The sequence below is a fragment of the Megascapheus bottae genome, chromosome 15, assembly GCF_031878675.1.
Source record: "Megascapheus bottae isolate mThoBot1 chromosome 15, mThoBot2.hap1, whole genome shotgun sequence".
Lineage (NCBI taxonomy): Eukaryota > Metazoa > Chordata > Mammalia > Rodentia > Geomyidae > Megascapheus > Megascapheus bottae.
In genome coordinates this window covers 52,244,323-52,262,773 of record NC_143523.1, presented here as the reverse complement: position 1 = coordinate 52,262,773, position 18,451 = coordinate 52,244,323, and the positions used below count along the sequence as shown (strand labels likewise).

At 39.8% G+C, this 18,451-nt stretch overlaps 1 protein-coding gene across 7 annotated transcripts in view; it reads right to left on the bottom strand.

The window, feature by feature from the left end:
• The window catches only part of Nrg3 (neuregulin 3), a 945,390-nt gene that overhangs the window by 26,247 nt on the left and 900,692 nt on the right, over nucleotides 1-18,451 (bottom strand). For all 7 annotated transcript variants that reach the window (XM_090346689.1, XM_090346692.1, XM_090346690.1 and 4 more), the window contains exons 5-6: nucleotides 13,859-13,961; nucleotides 5,119-5,245 (exon numbers count right to left, since the gene is read on the bottom strand). In XM_090346689.1, coding sequence (XP_090202815.1) covers nucleotides 5,119-5,245; nucleotides 13,859-13,961 — 230 coding nt within the window. The remainder of the gene's footprint in view (nucleotides 1-5,118; nucleotides 5,246-13,858; nucleotides 13,962-18,451) is intronic.

Genomic DNA, 18,451 nt, shown 5'->3' with positions numbered 1-18,451 from the left:
CACTTTCCCTCCCTAGGACTATCTGTGCATTATGATTTCCAAATGTACCAAACAATGCCTGCTTCTCTGTACAACTTTTAAGAATAGCTGTGGAGGAACGCAAATATTAAGTTTTTCTGTTCCTTTTCACTGGATGATTAATATCTATTCTCCATCACTGTTTTCTCTCAAAAACTTAAAGCATGGAAAATCGCAGTCAAATTGCTATTTGCTTCCTGTAATAAAATTGTGAGCAAAGGGTATCAGCATGTAATTCACCAAAGAGGAAATTTGACAAGAAATATGTAGACAGAGATAATACTTCATTATCAAATAAAGAAATGCAAAATTCAAAGAATGCCATTTCTTCCTATTAAATTAGCAAAGGAAATGATGATGAAGATAGAAGAGAACTGGCAGTGACCCACTTGCCTTTGAGCTGAAGCAGACATGTGCCTTTGGGAAGCAATTTGTTTATCTCTATCTAGTCAAAGGGGGCTGCTCAGTGAACACCTGAGCCCAAGCCAGAAATGTGTGAATGCCATGGCTTTATACACATGTACCTCTTCCATGCAGCTTGCTCTCTTTTTACAGGCCTGGATACACCTTCCTTCCGTATGTATCCTCTCCCTGAAATCTTATTTTCTGTCTAGCCATTTACTCTAATAGGAACTCTGAATGTGTGATGTACAGCACATCTCAGTGGCGCTTACAAACAGAGATATGCCAGAATACACTACCCCAAGATATGACATACAGGTAATAGGAGATTTATAAAGTCCATTGAGAAGAGGGTAATCCAGGAAAAGCTATACAAACAGGGTAGAAATTTTCCACTAGGAAAAGACATTTAGGTTTGCTGAAGTATATGTTTTGACTTGACAGGAAAGGAGGACAGCAACAGAGCAGGTACTTAAATCTCCCTGACTGACCACACTAACAACTATTGTATTGAGCATTTTTCTTGTTCTCCTAACTCAAATAGAAGTCTCAACCCCCTTTGCCTTTATTCTGTAATGGTCTATTAGCCTAAATTCTCAATGACCTTTAGAGTGATACATTTCTGGGCATTCTCATTTGTCTCATGAATGACATACTTGTTAATACAACCTCCCTATTTGTCGTTGTTTTTCTTTTATTAATCTCCCATTTGCTATAGGGCCCAGCAGAAAACATAGGAGGAAAATATGTTTTCTTCTATATGCATCAATGCTATGACACTCTATCCTTATGCATTCTCTTGAAGCCTGTAGAAATGACATAGTTAAGACCCTTGGTGTCTTTTGACGATACACAAATTATTAGGGCCAGGTGGGCTGAAGAGAAGGATAGGGGGAGAGGAAAAAAGAGCTTATAACTTATGAAGTCAAAGTCAGTTGAACGTTGGAAACCGTGCAGCCAGTCCCTTCTTTCTTGAAATTCTATTTCTAGTAATTCTCAACAAATAAGAGCTGTGGAGGACAAAGAAATAGAATTTAATGTTAGCATTATGGACTGCAGGAAAGAATAGGAAAGAGCCTTAATCAATGAATATCTGTGGGGAAGGGGTAAGAAATTTGGAGTGCCTCACTTAAATGAAAATTAAGTAATCTTCTCAAATGAGCTTGTGGCAATCCTAGAGCAGGCTGAAATACTATTATTGGTATTAATCTCATGTTAGATGTAAAGGAAAGAGACTCTACAATGAGCCTCCTCTGGATGTACCACAACTCTGTGAAAGGGCAGTGAGTGGCAGTGACTCTTCTTGACCTAACATGTTTCAACTCGGCCTCATCTTGGTAATATAAAAATAAAAATTATGACCGTGGTAGGCACTAGTGGCTCATGCCTGTAATACTAGCTACCGAGGAGGCAGACGATTGAGGTTCAAAGCCAGCACCAGCAGAAAAACCCAGGAGATTCTGATTTCTAGTTGACCATCCTAAGCCAAAAAAAGGGGTCTGATTCCTGTAGAAGAGTACTAGCCTTGAGCAAAAATGCCAGGGGTGTTTATAGGGCATTGAGTTCAAGTCTAACATGTGCACACGAGCATGCATATGTACACACACACACACACACACACACACACACACACACAATCCTACAATCTCTCAATCAAACGCTTTCAACCCCTACACCGCTATCTCTCAGTAAGTGAGAGAGCAAATACTAACTTAGATTCCAACAACTCTAGGCTGATTTCCAACAAAGAACACTCACCCCTTCTAAGTGCCTGCCTGAAAAGAAAAAAAACTTCAAGCTGCTAAAAATGCTCTTAAAATTCCTTCTGTCTAGTATCTCATGATAGGCCCTTGGTGTTAGTCTCTAAAACATTTGTTAAAATAAAAATGGGATTTATGAGGATGAATATATATATATATATATATTTTACTACTCACAAGGATTTAAAAGACTTTGCTTTGAAAGGCAACCATCAGAAAAAACCTTAACCCTGACCAGTAATTGCCAAACAGTAGACACACCAGCCTAAAGGCAATGACAATGATTATCCCTTGGTACATTTTCACAAACCTTTGCTTGTTTGAGTTTCTACTCCCTCATTCTCTCTGTAAAAGGCTCAGTCAACTCTATCTCATGAAAATAAGCACTGTTCACTTTGACTGCCCTTCCCTATTGCAAAGGTATATTACTGATTACAAGGCTCTCTCTATTGCTTCAACAGAGGTCCAGCTTTGCTTATCTGAGACAGTTGCTAAGGAACAGAAACCCTCATCACCAAGATTGTTGAAGGTGCTGGAATTACATTCATTAGAAATCATTAGCAAGAGCATTCTTGTTCTGAAAAGAGCAATCCCTGCACCTTGCTAGGAATAAAAGTTGAAGGAAACTTTGCTGGTGAGCAATTCTGATTTGTGAATTCACATTAAACCATCTAAGTACATCTGTTATGCACATGATAATGGCAACTTTCTGGGTATAATGATTTCTTAGAATCACAAATGATGTGTAAATTCCCCAGGATGTAAGCATTTGGAGGGGGGTGAGGGTTTACTGGGTGATTGGCTATTATTCTCAAATGCTAGGTTTACAGCATGGCCTTTGTCCCTGTCTTTCCTGCCTCAGAATCTCAAAATGTAATCTTGTGTGGCAGCGAAGAATTGCTACTGTCAGGGGAATATTTCAGTGGATATTAGAGACCATGCTCTTGTCTTCATTGTTTTGTAATATAGCTAAGAATTAAAAAAAAAAACTACTTTAACAAAGAATGTAGGAGGAAAAGATTTTGCCATTAAGTTCTAGGGTCTGTGTAAGGTTTAGTGTTAGAAAAAAAATGCCTCTGGGACAATATTTCTCACTTATTCTCTCATACCTCTATCTTACAATGACCTATACATAACACAAATTCTATGTTTTTTTAAATATCATTTCTGTGTGTGATAGTTTCTTGTGCTTGCATCTTTAACTACTGGGTGAACATTTATTGCCCTTTGAAGCCCATATGTAGCCAGTTGCAATGGCTCAAGGCTGAAACTGTTACTAATTGGGAGGCAGAAACTGGATGATTTCCAGTAGAGGCCACTAAACTTCATGTGACTCCATCTCAACCACAGGTTGTATGTGGTGGTGCCTACCTCTCATTACATGCTACAGGGGAAGGACCATGGCTTAGCGCCGTGAGCTGTGCCTGCTATCCCAGTGTCTAAGGGAAGGGCAGGGGGGAATTGCATTGTGGGAAAGAGTTTGCATAAGGTGAGACCCAACCTCAACAATAAGGAATGTGTAAAAGGCATAGGTGCAGCTGCCCAAGTAGCACAGTATTGGTTTAGCAAGTGTGAGGCACTGAGTTCAAACCCTGGTGCCACGAAAAACCTCAACAAGAAGAAAGGACAGGCATCTATCTGGGGCAGCCTCCATGTGTTCCACAGCCCCCACCCCTAAATCCCCATCCCATTACTTCTTCTCTGACTTCTGCTGCATTGTCACCAGCTCAGCGCACATTTCTCTTGGAATTCTGCTGGGGGCTGTATTTTCAGAATACCAAGAAATACCTAAGATCCCATATGGCAGGAGGAACTTGGCTCATAATAAGGACTCAAAAGGATTTAGTAGTTGTTGTTGTCATTATTTTGCTGGGCTCCAGTGGCTCAGAACTGTAATCTCTACAACCCAGGAAGCTGAGATCTAGGGGTCACTATTTAAGCCAGTCCAGGCAGGAAAGTGCATGAGATTCTTATCTCCAGTTAACCATTAAAAAAAGAAAAGAAAAAGGAAAAGTAAAAGCAAAGGAAGGAAGGAAGGAAGGGGTAGTAGAAATAGAGGTGTGGTAGAATACAAAAATGCTCAGAGACAGTGCCAGAGCCCTGAATCCAAGCCTCATAAATGGCATCAATTAAACAAAAAATAAGAATCATTTTTAAAGAGATACTTGTTGATTCTATGATCAATACAGATAAAATGAATACTCGTGACATGGAAGTCAAACCAGTCAGAGACTCCAGAGTTAGGCCAACATGGAGAATCCAGTGATAAGGCAGAGTGTGTTCTCACAGCATGCATAACCTCACCAAAGGTTTTGTTATTTGTTTCCTATTTTTTTTTTTGTCATACCTAGGTCTTAAACGTAGGGCCAGGGCTCTGTCCCTGAGCTCCTTTTGCTCGAGGCTAGCACTCTACCACTTGAGCCATAGTGCCACTTGCAGCTTTTTCTGTTTTTATGGTAGTGAGGAATTGAACCCAGTACTTCATGCTTGCTAGGCAAGCACTCTATCACTAGGCCACATCCCCAGCCCTTCACCAAAAGTTTTGATGCTAAGATTTTAATGTAAAGATGGGAAGAAACAGTTGGCTCATCAGATGGAGTGGTGGCTAGGGGAGCCTCTTCCTCCTGTTACAGACCCTATACCCAGGCCTGCCTAAAACCTTAAAACCTGTATTGTTACCAGAAATGAATTCATATGAAGATTATAATCAAAAACAAAGAACTAACTTTTCTGGTTTTCATCTAACACACACACACATCAGGTATGCATACAAACATGCATAGACACATGTACACAATAAACTACAAGGTCTATCAAGTACTGAACAAATATATAAGTCTAATCACAGACTTTCCCCACACACCCTCCCAAGCCTTGATCCTCTTTGGATCAGAATATCCAAGCTGGGCTACAGGAGATGTAGAGATATGCAACTCACATTTTGCAGCTGGACGTGGCTCTTCACCAAGTTCTCTGACTTTGACATCGTGCTGGATGCTTTCAGACTGTAGTTTTTACCATTTTGTGATTCTTTCAGCTGCTCTTGGATTTGTTTAGCTTGTTTCCTGCAGAAATGAATGTATTCATGTGTAAACATCTGTGTACTTTTTCTATAAATATATATATAGTCAGTCATGGGTCTTGAATTCTGGGCCTGTGTGCTGTCCCTTAGCTCTTCAGCTCAAGGCTACTGCCCTACCCCTTGAGCCACCCACTTCCTGTTTTCTAGTGGTTAACTGGAGATAAGAGTCTCATGTGTTTTAGTGACCAAGCTGGCTTTGAACCATGATCCTCAGCTCTCAACCTCCTGAGTAGCTAGGATTACAGGCATGAGCCACCATGCCTGGGATATATATATATATACATATATATATATATGTATATATATATATAATTTTAATTCTTGAGGTTCACTCATCCAGAGTCCATATTTGTCATAAGCTAAAGCTAAATATAAATTAAGCACAGATAGACCTTCTGCCATTTTCAACCACATTAAGAAACACATTGAACTTGGAGAGTCCTGGTATTGTTTAAGATCTCCATGAATGCAAGAGGCCCTAGTTCCTACGTGGTCAGGAACGAATAGTTAGACATGCGGGGCCAGGAGTTTGGCCTAGTGGTAGGGTGCTTTCCTAGCTTACATGATGACCTGGGTTCAATTCCTCAGTACCACATACATAGAAAAAGCCAGAACCAGTGCTGTGGTAGAGCTTTAGCTTTAAGAAAACCCAAGGACAGTGCTCAGGTCCTGAGCTCAAGCCCCAGAACTGAAACACACACACAAAAACAATAGTTGGATATGCTATGGAGAAATGGCTAAAGAAAGATTGGAAGCTTCGGTCTGGAAGGCACATATAACATATTTGTCAAGATCCAGTTATATTTTTTACAGCTGAAATATGTGTAGCACATGTGACAGCTCTGATTTTATTTTTCAGGTGGAATCTTACTATTTGCCAGAGTTGGTCTGCACGACACGCCTTTTTTTGTGCCTCTTGTGTAGCTAGCATGGCAAGCACTAGCATTTTTCTGTTGAGATAAAGTATTGCAATGTTCTTTCCAAGCAGACCTGGAACCATGATCGTTTGGCTCTCAGCATTCCATATATGTAGAATGGCAGCCACATACCATGATAGCCAGCTATTGATTGTGGTAGAAACTCTTTTCTCCTGGGTTGGCCAGAACTGCCCTATTTATTCTTCTTACATAGCTGGGAAAGCAGGCATGAACCACTGTATTTAGTTTTTTTTTGTTTTTTGTTTTTTCCCTGCAGAGATAGAGTATGTCTTCTGAAATGTTCAATGTTGGCCTTGAATCCAGATCTTCCTAATTTCTACCTCTTAAATAATTAGGATTACAGGCAAGAGACATCAGCTCTTGGCAAAAAGCAGTTGCCTTTTGTATCCTACCATATTTTTATTTTTATAGTTTAAATACATATATAAAGTAGTTTGGGTTTGTTGGCTTGTTTTGGACTCAAGGTAACCCCACGTGCACATGTGGAGTAGTTAAGTTTGGGTCATTTCATGTGTGTTTCAGAAGGGTAGTACAAACCAGAGCCTGGTTAGTTGCTGTTTCCAAAAAAAAAAAAAAAAAAATCAAAGCAATTATTTGTCAGCAGAGGACTCAGTAGCCTCTAAAATAACTCTCCACAATTATCCTGACTCAGGTTGCCCCTTCCTTCCATTCACAGTCCAGGACAGAGCCATGAGAGCTACCCATGTCAGAGAAGCAGTCGCCCCTCACAAGATGGGCTCTAGTCTGACAAAGTTTGGGGTTTGAATGCTGCCTCTGCCAGCCACCAGTGTTGCGGCCTAGCATTGGCTTAAGTGTTTCTCAGTTTCCTCTTCTATGTCTGCAGATCACTGGTGGTCTGTCCTATGGATACCAACCACAGCCACTCACTGAGATAGGACTGGGAGAGTGTTCATCTTTTCCTCATCATCATGCAGCCTGAACAGTCTGGAAGGAAGATAACTGCAGAGGAATTAGACAATAGGGCCTGAGATAAAGGAAAAGATTGTACTAATTGCATCTCTCACAGGTCCCCAAGATTTTCCTGAGGATTTGGAGGTAATGAATATCGTGTTCCTCCTTTGAATTTACAACACCAGTGTGATGTAACTGTTTATTTCTTCTTATCTTTTCAATTATTGGAGGGGTTTTTTATCTCCAATGTACGTAGTTGTTTAATCCAGTTTTAATAATCTATCTACTTCCTAACAGCTAATCTATAGCCTCTTATTAAAAGTAAGTTTATCATAGGAGCTACAAATCTTTATCTGGAATATAGTCTCCAAGCCAACAGGAAATTAGGAGATGCCACATAAATTAACACAAAGCAATAAAAGAGACACTTGGCACTGAACAAGAACTCAATTATTCTGCTACAAATTAAATAAAATAGACACTATCTCTTTGGTGATCTCATAATTCAGAGTTCAGAAAATACAAACTTTAGCAGAAGTATTCCTCCTTAATATATTTAAGTATATTTCCAGGGAGCCTTTCATAATTTACCCTCCTCCTATGCAAATCCTGATTCAGTAGTATTCCAGGAGAATTGACCTTTGTCTTTCTTAATCCCATATGCACTCATGTCTCCTAGTCTCTTATAAGCACAAGGATATTTTCCTTTTCTTTTCTCTCCCCAGCAATGGATGTGGAGGGATGAGTAACTGATTGCATTGCTGTCTGACTCTTTTTTGAGAATAGTTGCTCTCAGGAAAACAAGATTGTTTGCAGGGCATGTGGACTGTGACCTGACCACAATCTTAGCACTGAAACCCACAGTTCATTGAGGGTCAGGTTTTGCTCTTCAAACCAGTTTGAAAGAAGATACATCTAATGGAAACAGGAGGAGCTATCTCAGGCCTAATGTCTGACACTGTAGCATCATGGGTTGGGTTTGCAAGAAAGCAGGAACTCCTCTTTAGACATAGCAAACAAAGTCTTAGGACTTTGATGAAGTGGGTAATTGTAGTATTAATGCCTGCAGAAATGTAGGAATGCAAAGAGAGTAAGTGTAGGCAGATAGCAAGGATGAAATGGGATATGCCCTTAGGAGGAATCTTGATAAAGATCCAAGAAGAACTTTACATGCTGATTCTTGGAGCCCTTCCCCACCCTCTAATTTAAGATAAAGTTCCAGCCTTCAGGGCTTCACATTGACTTGTCATTGAAAGTGAGTGTTCTCAGAATAGGGCGGTGAGTCAGGCAGGTAAATTCTTTCACAGCAATGTGGACACAAAGGCCTCCATGGCTGAAATGGAAGACAGTAGTGATTCAGAGCATACTCAAGATCCAATCTCTCTTACACAGGAGGTGGCACACTCCAGGAAGAGACTGAGACAGGCTGTCACTCTGTATATTTCAGTGGCAGTGCCAGTTTCCATTTTGCTATCCCGGTTTCCTAGCTCTGAGAGTTACCCAAGATAGGTTCTTCCCCTGGAAACATCTCTCCTATTTCAATTTTAGCTTTCCAATTGAATCAAGTACTAAAGACTCCTAGCGCAACTGTGTACATCTCACCTATGTACATTCAAAGTAAAGGGAAAACCCTTAAGAGCTCCTGCATGGAACTAGATACATATTGGTTAGACATCCAATTAATATTTATGTTAACTATATATGTAGGCTTATTGAGAGGGAGGAGAATAGAATTTCTTTCCCCATCTTTTTTATCCTCTCTCTCTCTCTCTCTCTCTCTCTCTCTCTCTCTCTCTCTCTCTCTCTCCCTTTTTCTCTCTGTACTGGAGATTGAACTCAGGGCTCAGAGTCTCATGCTCTCACTTCACATTTTGGCAGAAGGCTGGTGCTTTACCACTTGAGCCACAGCTACACTTCTGACTTTTTTTTTGGTTGATTGGAGATATATCTTACAGACTTTCCTATGCTGGCTGGCTTTGAAATAATTCTCAGATCTCAGCATCCTGAATATGTAGGAGCACAGGTGTGAGCCACTGATGTCTGTCTCTCTGAATTTTCCCATTGTTGGAGGATTAAGTTGACAATGTCAAGGAATTCTATCAGTTCTAAGACATTCTCTCACTGTGTCTCCTACCTTAATTGTGTATGATAAACTTTGTTATAATATAATTTTGACAAAGTCAGATGCTAACAAGGATGGTAGAAGAAAGAATAGGGAATAAGAGTGTCAGAATTGGACGAGTATGCCAAAGAGACATAATAAACAATAAAATTATGAATTTGAAGCTAAGTCTCTGGTAAGGACATCTCTGTACCTTCCATTATACCAAACAGCTGTTTGGTGAACTTACTTGAATAATACTCATTGCACAGTAAATTTATGTGGTGGTCTTAGTATCTTAAAGGGCTTGGTAAAAACTATCATTCAAACTGGGTGCTGGTGGTACGTGTCTACAATCCTAATTACTCAGAAGGCTGAATATTAGACTCCCAATTCAAAGTCAGGCCAGACAGGAAAGGCCAGGCAGAAAAGTCCTTCATGTTCTTATCACCAGTTAACTGGTAAAAGCTGCAAGTAGAAGTGTGGTTCAAGTAGCAGCATATCAGCCTTGAACAAAAACCACAAGTGTGAGTATGAAGCCCTGGGTTCAAGCCAGATCCCTTCCAAAAACCTAGGCATGTTCATATATAAATAGTTCTGACAATAATCAGAACTTCTAGATTAAAGAAAGGGGAAATCAATATATAATCTACTTATTCCGTTATTCCCAAAGTTTGGGATAGTGAACTAGAAATTCAGGAATGAGTACAGAAGGATGCGTTCTTAAAAAAAAATCTACATACATTTTGAGCCACGTAGATTAAATGCTTGGTTTAAAAAAAAATAACGGAAAGGAAGTCATACCCAGAAATCATGATAGACAAAGGAATTTCATTCAAGGTTTCTGATAAGAAATATGTCTCTAATGAACATGGCTTTAGTTTTTATTATTATTGTCACATGCATTATACATATGTGAGTATCTATTTGTTTATTTATTTAATTGTAAAACAGAGTCTCAATGTGCAAACTAAGCTGGCCTCATACTCCTGATCCTCCTGACCTCAGCCTTCAAAGGAGCTGTGTTGAGAGGCATGCACTGCCACCCCTGGCTCATTGATTATTTCTTTTTTTTTTTTTTTTTGCCAGTCCTGTGGCTTGAGCTCAGGGCCTGAGCATTGTCCTTGGACTTTCTCAAGGCTAGCACTCTACCACTTGAGCCACAGCACCACTTCTGGCTTTTTCTATGTATGTGGGATTCTGAGGAATCGAACCCAGGTCTTCGTGCATGCTAGGCAAGCACTCTACCACTAGGCCAAACCCTCGGCCCCCTCATTGATTATTTCTTAATAGAAATGTGTCCTTCATTGACAGGCAGACACGATTCTACTGGGTGCTCCTCTTTCTGCTACATCCTGTGAGCCACCCATGGTGAATCTGCCATGGAACACTGTTTCTATTCAGCAAACTGACCCCTTGCTGAGCTCCAGAGCAGATGTTGTTCTCAGAGCCCAGTTGTTTCCCAGAGATTGAGAGTGCTAAAGACAGCAATCCTCCAGTTACCCAGCTGTTCGGTTATGTGATTACCATAATCAGCTTTTCCCTTACATGTGATACAACTGCAAATTATACTCTAAAAATAAGTGATTAACTGCTTCTTCACAGCAATTTGCTTATTGTTAAATACACCATCCCTTTCTCATCCGCAGTTGTAACAAGGAGACCCTTCCAACACCCTGGTGGGTGTTAATAGTCTTTCTGGACTCTGTGGAATGCTTTTAATGCTGAAGCTTTCCAGTCTGGGGGGAAAGTCCTCCTGCGGAAAATTCTGTATTCAGAGCAATAGCAAGCCAGTGTGGACCACTTGTGTCTATAAGCTTTACATCAAATAGTATCCTATGAGTGTATCATCCTACTTGATTCTTAGAATAATCCACTTAAGATAGATATTGATCTTGTTCAATTTTACCAGAAAGAAAACTGAAGTAAAAGATCTGATAAGCCGGCAGGTGGTTCATGCCTGTAATCCCTACTACTCAGGAGGCTGAGATCTGAGGATCAAGGTTCAAAGCCAGCTCAGGCACAAAAGGACCTGAGTCTCTTATCTCCAATTAACCTCTAGAAAATAGGAAGTGAGTCTGTGGCTCAAGGGTAGAGCTGTAGCCTTGAGCTGAAGACCTCTGGGACAGCGCCCAGGCTGAGTTCAAGCCTCATGACCCAAAAAAGAAAAAAACAACAACAACAAAAAGATCTGATCTGATAAAAATGTGCTTTGCATAACTGAAAGCCTGGAAATCGGAATCTAGACAGCAAGACTATGGATGCAAATGCCTAACTGAACCACCACAGTTCCCTCAGAAGACCAAGGCATAAGAATTCCACCAGAAAGAAGAATTTCTAATCCCGTCTGAAAAGCTCCTCCATTTAGCAAGACACTCTCAGGCACTCGGATTGTAGTGCAGATCATAGTGTGTGAGTGTGTGTGTGTGTGTGTGTGTGTGTGTCTGTGTCTGTGTCTGCGTTTGTGTGAACACACACACCAATCCTGGGGCTTGAACCCAGGGCCTAAGCACTGTTCTTGAGTTTTTGTGCTCAAGGCCAACACTGTACCACTTGAGCTACTTCTTCTGATGAGTTCTTTTTTGGTGTCGTTATTGGTTCCATGTTTAATTGAAGGTAAAAATCTCATGGACTTTCCTTAGTAGCCAGGATTACAGGAATGAGCCACCAGCACCTGGTAACAAGGTAATATTTTAAAATAATTTTTCCCATTTAATTTCTTTTAATGTAATTAATAGAAGGGTTACATTATATTCACCAGATAGAAGGTGCATTACTTCACATACATTGATACCCTTTCTCATGTCTCTGGTCCCCATTAAGATAAATTTTGATGTCACCAGGCCTACTTTGGATCTTATCTGTTCTCCCCAAGCCCTGCATGCTACAGACACAAAGTCTCCAGTCTGACCCTTGGGGAAGGAGTTGGAGACTATGAGGAAGGGCTAGTCTTTTGTGGAGATGAGGAGATCCCACCTCTTCCACTTTTCCTTTTTACTTGAGTCATGAGTGGAATGGACCTCTTACTGTGATGTGGAACCAAAAGCCACAAAGCCAGTCCATTAGGGATAGAAACCTCCAAAACCAACGACCCAAAGTAACAAGCCGTTTCTCCTGTTATTTTCTCAGGTACTTACTTATAGGAACAGAAAACTCACAGCTAACAACAAAAAAAAAAGGTAGCCTTGATGCACAACATACAATATACATGAGCAGAGAATATTTTTAAAGTGGACAGTTCCGCGTGACACAGCAAGAGCTGCCTAGGTATGTCAGCTAAGATGCTGTGATGTGCTGAATGTGGCATTAGGAAACGGAATCTGAACACCTAGACTTTAGGTACACTGCATTTATATTATTTCTTTAATTGTGATACGTTTACCATCACCATTAACAAAAGGGGAAACGAGGCTTAAAGTGTTTTGGAGTGCTCTGTACTCTTGTTTTACATTTGTTATGAAAATCTACACCTCTACTAAAATGCATTGGGACTAATTCTGTCTTCATGCCAAGGTACTGTTATTTGTTTTTCAGGTGTAATTGTAGATCTCTTTAAAAAACCCATGTGTGAAACATGCAGACAGGTTTTATAAACTATATCTTGGGAATTGATCCATTTTCAGGAGGAAAAATAATTGGAATACATAGTTCCAATAAAACACAATTACAAGTTTACCTGGCTTTCATACAAGTTGTAAGAGGAAAATCTGAGTCAACGTTTTTAAGGCTGGTGAATCCTTACAGCTGAATTTTCAAATTGGAATTCGTTATTTTTTATGTGCAGATTGCATCATTCCCACAGTAACATTGAGTTTATTTATATACAATATAGACACAAACATGTTTTTATGTGCATGTGGGTGAATTAACAAGGTTCAAACTCAGGGCTCCTTGATTGCTTGGATGGTGCTCAACCACCTGAACCAAGCCTCCAAAACAAACTTTGAGCTGGTTAATAGTAGATGGAATTACATAAACTTTTATACCCAGGCTGGCTTTAAATGAAGACCCTAGGTATCTTGAATAGTTTACATTAGGTATGTCATAGACCAATGGCTCCCAGCTATACACACACTAATTTTACTGTATTCACCACAAGTAAATGCCTTCATCAGCAGAAGGTCCAGTTTCCCAGACATATATGCAGCTCTGCATACTCCTACAGTCAGTTGATGAACCTGTGTACTTATACTAGTATTCTTTATTGGTTGTAGGCTACAAGTTTTTATGCATTGTTAAAAAAAAAGAATAAGAAAGGAAATGTGTAGGTTTTTGGGGCTTGTTTCTGTTTTTTGTTTTGTTTGAAAGCTGTGCTTAGGTTCCTGGCAATGGACAACCCTGTTGAGAACAACTAGCTTTGTAGTGACAGACACCAAATCTTTAGTGCATGCAGGTAATAAACAGGTGCAAATGATTATCGCACCAACGATAGCATCCCTCTCCACCCCACAGCCCACCCACACATGAAGGCATTCCCATGCCAGTGCACACTCGTGGAAGTCTCCTGCCACTCTATGCCATTTGCAGATGCATGCTGAGCCCATCTGCATGCAAGCCTTCTGCCTAGAGCAGAGGCTGAGGACATAAAGACAGAATGCTTTCTTTCAGAAAGTAACCTTTTAACACTTCAGAGAAATGGTCTTACTTGCTTTTGAAGTAGAATGCAGCACAGAATATGCCCACGATGACAAGTCCAAAGATGACACATGACATCGACAGCACCTGCCTTTGATACACTCCTTCACTCTCTGTGGATTTGAAAAACAGAATTAGAATGGATGCTAGCAGGGCCAAGAAACAGCAATCCCCATATTTATATTTCTGTGCAGGTAGAAGTCTTACAAAGCTAACTTCTTTGTTTGCTCCTGTCATGAATAAGGGGGGAAAAGAACATGAAGAAGTTATTATAATTTAATTTCTTTGCAGACTTCAGGAGGATAACGGGTTACCTTGCTGTTCTCTTCAATCTACATGGCTACAGCAAAACCCATATATGCATGTGCATCACTATTATAAATCTTATTAGCAAATGTCATTCTTTGCCACACTGGAGATAGAGGTTTGGAAATTGTGGTGGGGCCTCGATAAATGAGCTAGAGAAAGAAAGTCTTAAACTGTCTTGTGCTGATCATGGCTTTTACTCTAGCTATTTTGACAGTGAAGTTTCTGTGTATTCTGATTTTAATTTGGCCTATGGCTGTCTCTCCTTCACCTTTCTGAAACTATGATTAACAACACTCATAAAAGAGAATTTCAATATGCGCATGAATATTTTACCAATCTAAGCCATAGCCTACCCCAATAGCCATATCCTGGCACAGTATATCTCAGCATCTTTTTACCAAGATTGAATGTTGTAGCTTCTATGACAACTATTCTACTTTCAGCCACTGCAATTTATACTCCCAGTCTTCTCTCTAAAACATTGCTACTAAAATGGTTCTTCCCATCTCACCAGCACATTGCATCCACAGACTTAGAAAGGTGTCTCTTAAAGCTTTCCTTTTCTGGTTTACACTCTCTTTCAGCAGCACAGAGATCATAATACATGCTTTAGTCATTAATTCACTTGCAAATATCCTCACATGTACCTCTGTTATTTTCCCTTTTATACATTTAGTAAAATATGCACATTTGAATCCCCCCCTACCTTGAACATTTCAGAACCAAAGAAGAAGATTGTCCACAAGGAAGATGGACATCAAAGAGTATGAAAACAAGTGATTGTCACTGAGATACACACACATCAGCCCTTCTCCTATTTCCTAATGGCTATCTATCCTGTTCCCTCGTCAATAAAATATCTGACATACCCTCCCTCCTTCTTCTCTCAGAACTCTCAGCACTCCATACATGTGATGTGGACAAAGCAGCCAGTATAGAAGAGAATGGAATCATTACTGGTGGGTGGAATTCTTTTTTGTGTGTGTGGGGGGGCTTGATATCTAGGCCTGGATGCTGTCCCTGAACTCCTCAGCTCAAGGCTAGCATTCTATCACTTGAGTATCACTTCCAGTTTTCTGGTGGTTAATTGGAAATAAAAATCAGCCTGGTCGGGCCGGGAGTTTGGCCTAGTGGTTAAAGTGCTTGCCTAGCATGCCTGAAGACCCAGGTTCAATTCCTCGGTACCACATGTAGAAAAAAGCCGGAAGTGGTGCTGAGGCTCAAGTGGTAGAGCTCTAGCCTTGAGAAAGTCCAAGGACAGTGCTCAGGCCCTGAGCTCAAGCCCAGGACTGGCAAAAAAAAAAAAAATCAGCCTGCTCTGGCTTTGAACTGTGACCCTCAGATATCAACCTCTCAAGTAGCTAGGATTAGAAGTGTGAGCCACCAGTGCCTGGCTTACTGGTGGGATTCTTTTTTTTTTTTTTTTTTTTGCCAGTCCTGGGCTTGAGTTCAGGGCCTGAGCACTGTCCTTGGACTGTCCTTGGACTTTCTCAAGGCTAGAGCTCTACCACTTTAGCCTCAGCACCACTTCCAGATTTTTTTTTTTTGTATGTATGTGGTACCAAGGAATCGAACCCGGGTCTTCACGCATGCTAGGCAAGTACTTTAACCACTAGGCCAAACTCCTGGCCCCACTGGTGGGATTCTTAACTGTACTTAAATACAAAGACATGTATCATGTTTCTGCATTAGAAAACTCAATGTTAAAATAGCATTTCTCCCCAGACAGATACAGTGAGTACAATCCTGCTCAAAAATATCAGGAGATACGTACTGTTGCAGAAACTAACAAGCTGATTGTAAATGTTATCTGGTAATGCAAAAGATGTATAGTCTAAAAAACTTTTCTGAAGTCAAGAGAGCAAATCACTGGACCTGGTACTAAGCATGGTTTTAAACATGTAGCAAATAAAAGTGGCAGGGTATTTACCTAATCCAACACAAAGAAATCAATGGACTAGATATGAGTCCAGAAACACATGTAAACATATTTGACTGATTTTGAAAAGAGATTTTAAAAAAAGAATCTGAGCAGTGAAGAGATCTTTTCAAATACGACATTGTAAGAATTGTAGAGCCATGGCCACAAAAGTAAACATTAGGGGCCAGGAGTTTGGCCTAGTGGTAGAGTGTTTTTCTAGCATGCACCAAGACCCAGGTTCAATTCCTCGGCAACACATACACAGAGAAAAAAAGCTGGAAGTTGTGCTATGGCTCAAGGGTAGAGCTCTAGACTTGAGAAAAGTCCAAGGACAGTGCTCAGGTCCTGAGTTCAAGCCCCACAACTGTCAAAAAGAAAAAATAGTAAACATTAGCCAGACTCTCATATCCTACACAAATATAAATTCAAAAAGGAATAGATTTCTACTAACACAGCAAAGATACAAAGTACAAATATTTAGCAAATCAATAACATGGTTTTCAACTGTTCAATATCCATCATGAAAATGAACAGAAAAATAATTGAAAAATGGATATTCAACAGTCACCTTGTACATATAATATATGAGAACATCTTATGATTTCATAATGTGATAAGCAACCCAATTTAAATATGGGCAAAAATCTCAATAGACACTTTCCAATATTGCATAACAGGTAACTACTTACTTAAAAAGTATTCAGGTGATAGTGGGGGAAAATGGGGACAAAAACATGAGAAGGGTATCAATGTTCAAGAAATAATGTACCTACTACCTGACAAGTGTAATGGTAACCCCTCTATAAATTATCCCCACAATAAAACAAAAGTATTCAGCATAGCACGATGGAATTTTTTTTTTTTTTGCCAGTCCTGGGCTTGAGCTCAGGGCCTGAGCACTGTCCTTGGACTTTCTCAAGGCTAGAGCTCTACCACTTGAACCTCAGCACCACTTCTGGCTTTTTTCTATGTATGTGGTACCGAGGAATCGAACCTGGGTCTTCATGCATGCTAGGCAAGCACTTTAACCACTAGGCCAAACTCCCGGCAAGCACGATGGAATTTTAAGTTAAACTTATTATTATTATTATTTGCCAGTCCTGGGTCTTGATCTCAGGCCTTGGAACTGTCCTTGAGCTTTCTCAAGGCTAGAGATCTATCATTTGAGCCATGGCACCACTCTGATTTTTTCTGTGTATATGATACTGAGGGATCAAACCCAGGACTTCGTGCATGCTAGGCAAAAGTTAAACTCATAGTGAGTTAGAAAATATACAACTAGAACAGAACAGGATGGAATGCTTGCTATACCAAATAGTGAGAAGGAATTGAAGCAGAGAGAATTCTAGAACTCCCTTGTATTCATATTGTAAATGATATTCCACTGAAAATGTATCTTCACAGAAAGTTACATATATACTTCTGCCTCATGTTCCAACCATTCCGTTCCTAAGCCTTTGTCACCAGCAGTAGAGAAAGCATGAATGAGCTGTGAGTTCCTGAACACAAATGCTTACAATAAGACAGGTGAGCAATATCAGCAAGTAAAAGGACAGATAACAAAACATATCAGTACAGTAGAATATAGTTCAGCAATTACAGAAAATAAACTTCTGATATAAGCAACAGTGTAAAAGAATCTCAGAATAATTATACTGAATACATATGTACATATTGGAGCCTGTAGTTCAGACCTACTAGGTCATGGCTACTTCAATAGGCTTACTTCAATAGGCTGGGGTCTGGAGGAATGCATAGTTACAGATGAGCCCCAGAAGAAAAGTCCACAAGATCCTATCTCCAAAATAACCCAAAGAGCACAAGGCTAGAAGTGTGGCTCAAATAGTAGAGCACCAGTTCTGAGCAAGCCTTGAGATGAAACTCCTGTGCAAGCAAATTTATAGTAATAATCCTAGGAATATTAATGATATACCAATATAAATGAAATTCTAGCAGAAGCAATGAAGACGAGTTTCGTGGAGATGGAATGAAGGAAAAATGTGCTGCAGAGGTATAAGATGAAGTTTTAGAACCCATAGCTTTATTATTTTAATTATTGTTATATTTTTATAGCTGAAAGGTTGTCAAGTTATGTCAAATTATACAGTTTTTAACATTTTAACAAGGAAGAAGAAATAGAACAATAGAGAAAAGCACTTCCTGTTCCCTATGCAGAAGATACATCATTTGGAAATCCCTAAATTATACGTTTGAAGCAAATTATTTATGTTATGTCAACCATAATTACAAAAATAGGTATCCTGGCAGACAAATAAATATAGGGAATAATAAAATACAAACATAAAATGATATATAATGCTTATCTTTTAACCTTCCATGATTATATTCCCATAAACTATTTTCAAAACAAGA